The 10,484-nt window shown below is 38.4% G+C and overlaps 1 protein-coding gene across 1 annotated transcript; it reads right to left on the bottom strand.

The window, feature by feature from the left end:
* Positions 1–205: 205 nt before the first annotated feature.
* On the bottom strand, positions 206–9,865 carry LOC134797110 (telomerase Cajal body protein 1 homolog). Its single transcript, XM_063769344.1, has 5 exons — positions 9,372–9,865; positions 4,033–4,221; positions 2,902–3,065; positions 975–1,264; positions 206–474 (listed from the first exon to the last, which is right to left on the bottom strand). The coding sequence occupies exons 1-5, from the start codon at positions 9,797–9,799 to the stop codon at positions 241–243; spliced, it is 1,305 nt and encodes a 434-aa protein (XP_063625414.1). The 5' UTR covers positions 9,800–9,865; the 3' UTR covers positions 206–240.
* Between the last annotated feature and the right edge of the window lie 619 nt (positions 9,866–10,484).

Below are 10,484 nucleotides of genomic sequence, written 5' to 3'. Positions count from 1 at the left end.
GACTGTATAAAAATAGCTATAAACGTTTTTATATAGTTCCTTTTGCAATGTTCAAGTAAAACTATGACTAGCTAGGAGTATAAAAAATTACGAATTCAAGTACACTTACCTTCCATGATTTGCGTAGCGATTGAACGACCAAGATAAACATCACCTTTCCAACTCTTTCTAGGATTGTTTGGTATCCGAAAATAATACGCAGATAATCTATAAATACAATTTAATTAATTGAAATTTAATTTAAGTTAAATCACTTAATACAGGTACATCTCCAACCCACCAGAACACTAAACTATTCTCAGCATGACTCGAATATTTTAAGTCTTCACTTGATTTTACACTTTCAACTTGTTCATTAATTTCACTAGCGTCTTGAATAGGGTCTTTAAAGTGGTACTGGCCGGAGCCGGTGGCCAGTATGGGCCTAAAGGGGTGTATAGACACACTGTTGCAGCAATCTTTGTGTAGGGGAAACTGAAACAAAGGTTTTTTTCACGAAATTTAAATGCTGAAGAACAATTCTATGCCTATTTTAGACTGCGTTTCCACCAGAGATGTGCGAGGATGAGGTGTGGAAGGTGTTTGTTTAGAACCAATAGCAAATTGCCGACGATAGGTATATGAAGTGATTCTATTGGTTCTTAACAAACATCCCTCGCTACGCATCCTCGCACATATCTGGTGGAAATGCAGCCTAATGGGATTTTAAATTATTAAAAAGCGACAGTACAGGATACACCAATTATTGTAAAAATCCATATAAATTAATAGGTATTTCCAGTCACATGTAAAATTAAATACACTTTGAATCTTTGAGCATCTTTGGATATTTAAATGTTAAAATCAAGAGCGTGATGCTGAATGAGCTAGGGATTAGGGGAGGGGGAGGGACATGGAGTTACAAATTTTAATCTCTAGCTGTCTTTCGACCTTTTCATATCAACAATAACCTTACAACACCACACAATATTTACCTTATAAGTAGCATTATCTCCTTCAACATCAGTAGCATCTAAATTATTCTTCCAATCCACAGCATCCACTCCCCAAACCTTCAATATCCCATCAGTACCCCCAGTTACTAGATACTTCCCACACGGTGATATATCAAAGTATACCCTCTGATTTGTGTTGACTACTCGGCTCAGGATGTTCAGTGGTCTGCGGTAGTATCTAATGTCCCAGACTAGTAGTCTGTGGTCTTTGCGGGCTCCTGACACGAGTTTGAGACCGTCTGGTGTGAATTTCATGTGTGTTATTCCACCTAAAATGTCAAATAATAGTTGTTACAAATCATAAAGACATTTTACCAAGAGTTGTTATAGAGAGGTAGTCTAAGAAAAAAACGTTCCCCTTTAGTTTGACATCCAAAACAGATGGCGCTGTACTGCGCCATGTGTTTTGCGGTCACTGAATTGTCAAACGTCAACTTTTGCCACTCAGAGTTACCGCAAAATGTAAGGAGCTGTACAGCGCCATCTCGTTTACCTGTCAAATTGATAGCACGAAATTGTCTTAGATTTTGCGCATCTTACTCAATCAATGTATCTTTACCTAAACTAACTACCCAGGGCCGACTTACGTAGCTCCGTATATATTACGTAAGATCGCAGCCTCTTTGTGTGAATCACTTTAATTGGGAATTTAACATAGTACAAAAATATACAAATAATAATAGTGTTATTTGAAAACATTTAAGTTTTCACAGCATTTTTTAAATATGATTATTTGATTGTGACTTAATTTTCTATGCTAATACATGTTTAATTATAAGTACCTGGGAGACCGAGCTTTGCTCGGAAAACATATGAAAACTCAAAAATGCATGTTTTCCCAAAGATAAGACCTAGATTTTTCGCCCCCCAAAACCTCCATATAGCAAATTTCATCGAAATCTTTAGAGCCGTTTCAGAGATCCCCAAAACATATATATGTCGAATACCGATGGTCTCAAAGGCGGTGGGCGCGTGGGGGTAGTACCTAGATGTATTACTTCACAGCTAAACCAGTACGCTACCATTGCTACCAGTGCATGAAATAAACATTAGGACTCGTTAACCATACTAGTGCCTACTATACTTCAGTACTAAATGTTTAAAAGAACTAATTGCTATTTTTAACTCAAGGGAGCGATATGAAAGTAAAAAGGAACCGTTTAAATCTTTATTCAAGTCAAACTAGGCCGGCTTCAACCCTACATATCTGACCTGAGAAAATTTAGCCCTATATTGGACCGGCAACAAACTCAGAAGGACAAATCTTTTCAACACAAGTTAAAACAACACATAACACATCATTTCTTTATTTCACAAAAGTAAGCTTCTAATGAAACATAAGAAATCAAAATAACACTTGAAATAAAACTAAATGGTTAAAGAACGCGGGATTCTATAAGCTAACAGAATAATCCTTCAGGTATAAACCTTCAGGAACGTAGCGAGTTAGGCACGAGGTTGGCTAACGAGTACGTCCGATCTCTAGCGCGGTCCAATCAAGAAGAACTACCAGCGGCGGAGCCTCTCCGCTCCCGCCTCAGTCAAGTTGGCAAACCTGCTCGACCAGTCTACCAACATACCGACAAAAACGCCAACTCGTGCCTACGCTCACTCGAGAGAAACCTCTCGACGTTCCAAAGCCTTCTACCTGTCATCTCAGTTCAACAACACGCCAATAGATGGCGTTACTCTCTACGCAACTTTATTTATTTTGTTACAACCAAATAATACGTAGCTCAACATTGCTAATCGATTTTATACAGGCGTCTAAAATAATGAACTATAACGCTGCAATACGTCTTTCTGGTGTCAGGGTCCGACATATACAAGAATTGCTTGTTTAAAGGTATAAGATTTTAAAGTATTCCAAAAAAGTCTAAAAATCTATTTTAAAAGCTATTTATACCTGAATGGCCATGCATTTTTCCAATGCTCTTATAACCCCCCATTTCATTGACGTTGAAGAGGCTTATTGTGGTGTTCCAAGAACCGACAGCCAGCATGTTGCTGTCCATGGCAAAGCAGGAAGCGGGGAATGTGATCTTGTGTTCTGCGCAATCTCTGCCTGGTCTGAAAAGGAAATGATTGTTAGATTTCACTTCACAAAAGCCTAATGCGGCTCACCCTAAAGACCTACTGTCGCTACATATCCATTCAACTCTGGAGAGAAACAACAGGTTTGAACCATTCCAAAGCGCTTATCAAGGCCTTCAGCAAAAAGGCGTCTTCGAACGCGCCTTAGCACTGTCTAGGAACCAACTGCGCAACTTGATAAGGGTGTTTACTGGGCATTGCACCCTAACACGAAGAAGAAGAAGAAGAAAAAGATTTCACTTTTGATGGACTTAATCAGGAGTCTCCTAACTTTTTTACCTGAGGGCCATATTGCGCTTTGATCAAACATTGGATAGACTAGATACATATCTGATGTTGGAAAATGTGTGTTTTTTAAGGGTTCAGTGTCCAAAGGGTAAAAATGGGACCCTATTACTAAGACTCCACTGTCTGTCTGTCTGTCTGTCTACCAGGCTGTATCTCATGAAGCATTATAGCTAGACAGATGAAATTTTCACAGATACTTAATGTATTTCTTTGCCGCAATAACAACAAATACTAAAAAGTATGGAACCCTCGGTGGGCGAGTCCGACTTGCCCTTGTCCGGTTGTTAGATTTTACTTTACTTACATGGAGTCAACAGATCAAACTTTGGGACTGTGTACATACACTAGATATTAGATGTTGGAAAATGTGTGCTTTTTTTACCCAATTATATTATTGTAAGTTGTTGTTATTATCATTGTTGTTTTGTATCCACTTAATGATTATGTTTACTTAAGTATGATTTACTTATGTATGATTATTCATACATAAATAACTTAAGAATGTTAAACAAATCATAAAATAGCACCCCCTTCCAAAACTCTGGTAATTATGATTCTATTCAAATATCAGGCTTCATACTTGATAACAGTTTGTGTTTCAGTATTTTCCATCAGTTTTATCATGGTATAGAACTTTATAATGTGCAATTATTACCTTTCCACATCAAATGTCCGTATCACTTTTTTGTACCCCGCTACAATCCTGGTACCATCTAAGGTAAATGCCACGGTCACAGCAGGTTCCATCTCATCCACAGGATTGAACCCCCTATATGAACACCGCAGGGAACCGTCAAATGCATCCCACATCTGAACTGGAGCATTCTGTCTTGTTGTCAGCCAACTAAACAAAGACTATTAAATTATTAATTATCCTGTTTAATATTATTCAAAAATATAATCATTTCACAAAATGCTAGGTCTTTTTAATTAAGACTTGACACAATGTTAAAAAGTCTTTCATCTAATTTCAGTGTATTTTATAACTAAAAACATGCTATTATTCAATTTTAATATTCAAAAAATAAAATAACTACTTGAGCATTCCATGAAATTATCTACCGTTTGTCCCGTACAAACGCGAATTTTCTGAAGATGTTCAGGTATAACAGTTTCCTTTTCTATGAGAAATGGTCAAAAATGTGCACAGAAAAATAATCGCCTGCTTTAAATGCCGAAAAAAAAGTCACAACACAGGCAATAAAATGCGTTTGTACGGGCCAGCCCGTGGAATGCTCGTACTGTGGATTTGATAGAATCGTTATTAGTTAGTAATGACCCTGCCTGTGATGCTCAAGGTTCCGGGGTCAAATCCTGGTAAGGGCATTTACTTGTGTTTATCGTGAATATTTATTCCCGAGTATTATATCGCGATATTATCGCCGAAATTCGGGAGAGCACATGTGCTTGCGTACCTGACAAATCCAGACTGGTTTTGCTGAAGTACCCTCATATTTCAATACACTACATGCCTTCCCCTCGGGATAGTTCACTAAAACTAAGTTCCACTAATCACTGATAGTTCACTAACACTAAGTTTCACTGTTTATTGGTAGTTCACTAACACTATTCAATTGTCTGTCCGGTCCTTACACTCTATCATATATATTTATATTAAACTAACTAGGTATCATCGTCTACAAGTCTTAGTTTGAATCTTCAGTCTGTTCATAATCAGACTCTGACAGACTCTCATAGGAATCTATGGCTAATCTCTTGGCTTCCATGTTTTGTGGTGATGAAGGTGATCTTACTCGTTTGTTGGTTGGCGGTATGCGTTCTTGGCTCTGATTAAACGTATAATCCTGAGGTCCTGAAATCCCTATGATATCAGCCCATTGTGAGGCTGGTGGAGTAGCATTTAGTTTTACATTAATATCCTCATCGTCATCACTATCTTCACATGTTTTACTCGCCTCCGTGTCATGTATAATTTCAGGACCAGTGTTTTCTGATGTATTCTGGCGGATATCTCTCGCCTCTCCCCCATGACCTTGTATCTGATTGATATGTCTTTTCATCAGCTTCCCGTTCCATCTTATTATATACCTACAAATGCCTTGTCTCTTCTCTATGACTCCTTTCAACCAGCGTGGTCCTGAACTGTAATTCCGGAAATACACCGTCTGTCCCATTTGAAATGAACGAACTTCAGTGTTTTCATTCTCGTCACATACTTGCGTTTCCTCTTGGTTCTTGAATATGAGGGGATTAAGGTGGTCAAACTTTGTCCTGAAACGCCTACAATTTAAAAGTTCCGCCGGTGACTTGTCATTAGTACTATTGGGTGTAGTACGCAACCCATACAATATTGTAGGTAATTTTACGTTCCATGGAAGTGTGGACTGTTTCTTTAATTTATTCTTAACCGTTTGAACCGTCCTCTCGGCCTGTCCATTTGACGCCGGATGGTACGGTGGTGTCAAGATTTGTCTTATTCCATTTGTTGATAAGAATTCTTTAAACTGATCTGAAATAAAGCTTCTGCCATTATCACTGACCAAGGTGTCTGGTAAACCTTGTTCTGCAAATATGTCCCTTAAAACATTTATTAGTGTTCCTGAGCTCATATCAGGAACAATCTTTACTTCAGGCCATTTTGAATAAGCATCAATCAGGATGAGAAACGTTTTCCCTTGAAATGGCCCTGCATAATCAATATGCAATCTTGACCACGCCTTCTCCGGCCTTATCCACTTATGGCTCACTTGTGCCGGCATATTTCTGTTTTCAGCACAAGTTTCGCATTTACTTACCAAACTTTCAATTTCTTTGTCTATAGCTGGCCACCAAAAATAACTTCGTGCTATGGCTTTTGTTATCACTATCCCGTCATGATTTGAGTGTAACTCCTGTAGGATATACGGCCTCATTTTGTCCGGTATAATCACTCGATTACCCCACAGAATGCAATTTTTATATTCTGAAATTTCGTTACGTTTCTGCCAGTACACCTTATATTCCGCATCCACCTTGCTAGGCCACCCGTTTCGAATCCAGTATAATACCTTGCTTAGTGTCTTGTCTTTAGTTGTAAGTTTCGCCACTTCACTGGCTGACAGTTCCAGGTCTGATGGAGTCTCTTCTATGAGGAGGACTCCTAAGTATTCTTCTTCAGACGATTGATCACGGGACGGCCATCTGCTTAAAGCATCAGCGTTTCCTAGCTTTTTACCTTCCACATATTGTATGGAGTAATCATAGGAGTTCAATAGTAAAGCCCAGCGGAGCATTCTTGGAGATATAACATTAGGGATGGGCTTTTTCGGTTCAAACAATCCCAGCAACGGTTTATGATCGGTTCTGATCGTAATCTTCCGGCCACTAATAAACTGGTGGAATTTCTTAAGACCAAATACTATAGCTGCTGCCTCTTTGTCTATCTGACCATAATTCCTCTCATGAACATTCATGGTCCTTGAAGCAAACATTACCGGTCTGACAGATCCATCTTCCATCACGTGTTCCAGAACAGCGCCCAAGCCAAATTGTGACGCATCACATGACATAATTATCTCTTTATTCACATCGTAATGGACTAGAGTGTCAGTACCCGACAACATCTTGCGCAACTTTTCAAATGCCTTCTGATGCCGCATATTCCACTGCCATTTCACATCTTTATTTAACAACTTATACAATGGTTCAGCAATATTAGCTTTGTGTGGTAAAAACCGATCATAAAAATTAAGCAATCCTAAGAATGCCTGGAGTTCTTTTACATTACTTGGGGCCGGTGTACTCTCAATTGCATGTATTTTATCTTCACAAGGATGTATACCACATTCATCAATGAGGAATCCTAAAAATTTCACACTTCTTACTGCAAAATTACACTTTTCCTTGTTTACCCTTAGCCCAGCTTCTTGTAATTTCTTTAAGACCATTTCTAACCTGGAGTTATGCTCAGCGACATCTGTGCCACTTACAACGATATCATCCAGTAATACAGCTATCCCTCTTATTCCTGTAAGCAAGGAAGACATTAGTCTTTGAAAGATGCCTGGGCACGCCTTGACCCCAAAAGCTAAACGTTTCATTTTATAAAGGCCTTTTGGTGTATTTATTGTTAATAGCTGTGCTGTTGCCTCATCCACACTAACCTGAGTATATGCCCTTTCTAAATCAATTTTACTGAAAATTGTGCCACCTTGTATGGCTGTGAAAGCCTCATCTAGAGTGGGCAGAGGGTATGTATCCGTGTCGGTTACCATATTTACCGTAGACCTATAGTCACCACAAAGCCTTACATTACCATTCGGTTTCAGAACTGGTACTATAGGGGTAGCCCACTCAGAGTGTGCAATTGGCTCCAAAACTGCTTCCTCTACTAGTCTATCTATTTCCTTTATTACTCTTTCCCTCAAAGCAAATGGAATGGGTCTACTTTTCAAAAACTTAGGCACCGCTCCTTCTCTCGGTGTAATTTTGACTAATGGGCCTTTATACTTTCCCAAACCTTCCTGAAAAACATCACTATATTTCTGTAGGAGCCCTTTAATTTCCTCACTGTTTATTTTCAGATGCATTACTCCTTGAACCCGTATTCCGAATGGTTGAAACCAATTTCGCCCTAAGAGGCTGGGTCCATTACCTCTGGCTATATAGATCATAAGGTCATTTTGTAACCCCTTAAACGAAGCTCGCACTTTAGTTTTTCCTAATATCTTCAATTGGTTTTCTGTCCATGTAATAAATGCAATATCATCCTTCTGTAACACAGGTAATTTTCCATTCCAAATGAGTCTGGCTGTCACTTCAGAAATTAGAGTAAACGCACATCCCGTGTCAACTTCCATGTCAATAATAGAATCATCAATTGACACCTTTACCATATAAGGGTCAACTTTATTTTCTCTCACATTGTTCACATTTGCATACAACCCATTACAATTTGATTTATGTCCACCATCCTGTTTATTTTTGCTAAGACACACTGCCTCAATGTGCCCCGTTCTGCCACATGCATTACATTTACTCCAACGGAATCTACACTCCCCTCTATGCTGCCTACCACACCTGTAGCATGGTTTATTCTGTTTGTCAATCTTTTTGTTAGTGATCTTGTTTACTTCCATAGGTTCATCGACCTCCACGTTTGGTTTAGATGGTCCTGGCACTACAATAATACTGGAATCAAATGTGGCACTCTCATGTGAAAATGCTACCTCAGTTGCTTGAGTAAATGTCAGCTTCTCACACTGTAACAGTTTCCTTTGAACCTCTTTGCTCCTAATACCACATACCAGCCGATCACGTAAAGTTCGGTCCAAGTCAGTAAAATTGCAATGAATACTCATTTTCCTTAAATTTGCCACATAATCTCTGACCTTTTCTCCCTCTTCTTGATTTCTTGAGTGAAATTTAAAAGATTCTACAATCTCATTAGGTGTGGGGTGGAAATGAGCCTTTAAAAATTCCAAAATTTGTTTATAGGTTATGTTCGCTATACTAGTTGGAGATGACAAAGAAACTATTAAATCAAATAGTTGAGAGCCACATACCGCCAACAAATTCGCCTTTTTCTTATCTGCATCCACAATATCATTTGCACTTAAACAGAATTCAAACCTTGTAATGTAGTTTTCCCAGCACCCATGACCCATATCAAATTCACCAAATTTAATACCCATTTTTCGCACTTTGCACCCACACTTCACAAAAACTCACTAACACAGCCTAATACACGCTTTTACTACCGATTTGTCTCGTCGCCACTATTATATCGCGATATTATCGCCGAAATTCGGGAGAGCACATGTGCTTGCGTACCTGACAAATCCAGACTGGTTTTGCTGAAGTACCCTCATATTTCAATACACTACACCGAGTGTTCTATGTATATATAAGTGTTTATATCTATATACCCACAACAATAGCCTTATTGAGCTAACTGAGTAGGTGAGGTGATATGTGTAAGATTATTCCGTGTTTACTTATTTAACGTGTGGCTTTGATAAATATAATAAGGTTTGGCTTACATAAATAACTTACCAGCAAGTTGCAGGAATACTGCTGTTCATGCTGGGATACCAACAAAAGTCATAAACCAATCCTGCCTCCTTAACATGTATGACAGAATCCAACACATCTATCGTTCGATCTGGGGCCGCCGATTCTGTATACAAATCTCTAGGCAATTCAGTTACATGTACTCCATCATTATTCACCACAGAAAGGCAGCAAGTACCATCAGGCGACCATTTACAGCCCCGTAGATACGGCTGCACGTCCACTCTAGCTTTTGGAGAACTAGACCAAGAAGAACTGCATAGTTCCAGCAACGTTTTGCCGCCAAATAACGTGGGATACTGAAATAAAACTTCTTCGGCGCCGGTGTTTAAAGACTCCAATAGTAAGTCATTGGTAATATCTTTATTAATGGGCTCGAGCACGTCAGTTTCCATTGAAGTTTCTTCCATTGTAAATAGCAAATATAACTTTTTATTACGAATCAAATCATTTTAAGTAACGTGCAGAAATAAATATCAATCACAGCACAGCCATACGCATGGTTTGACAACTTTGACAATGACAGCCTGTGACTGGTTGACGGATGTCATTTAGTGTTCGTTCAGAAACTGGCCATCTGGAATAATGCCTGATTTACACGATTGAAGCCTATTCAATGTCCCGATGTAAAACTTGTGAAAACACGACAATATTTTATATAAACTGGTCAAACAACTTTGTCAGTAGAAAAAGGCGCGAATTTCAAGATTTCTATGGGCCTATAACCCTTCGTACCTACATTTTTTAAATTGGCGCTTTTTTCTACTGACGGAAATAGCTTGATAGACTTTAAATACAATATACATTCATTGATGACTTCAAATACAAGTCAAGAAAATAACTAATTTTGTTTTATTTGTGTGTTTTATTTGTTGTAGCATACATTTTCTGCTAGGTTAACTATTAAATGCAATGACGAGATGATAATGAGCACACTAATATTATGTAACTGGCTGATAATAATTGTTGTTTACGAGTCAACGGAGCCAACAGGGTTTAAACTTGCGCCTGTGTGTCTAAATTTAGATTTTTAAGGTTTGATTGATTATTGTACTATGATTAATAACTTATATTATAATTAATGTGAGAATTTAG

Source organism: Cydia splendana, chromosome 14 (assembly GCF_910591565.1).
Source record: "Cydia splendana chromosome 14, ilCydSple1.2, whole genome shotgun sequence".
NCBI classification, from domain to species: Eukaryota; Metazoa; Arthropoda; class Insecta; order Lepidoptera; family Tortricidae; genus Cydia; species Cydia splendana.
This window is presented reverse-complemented; position numbering and strand designations above follow the sequence as displayed.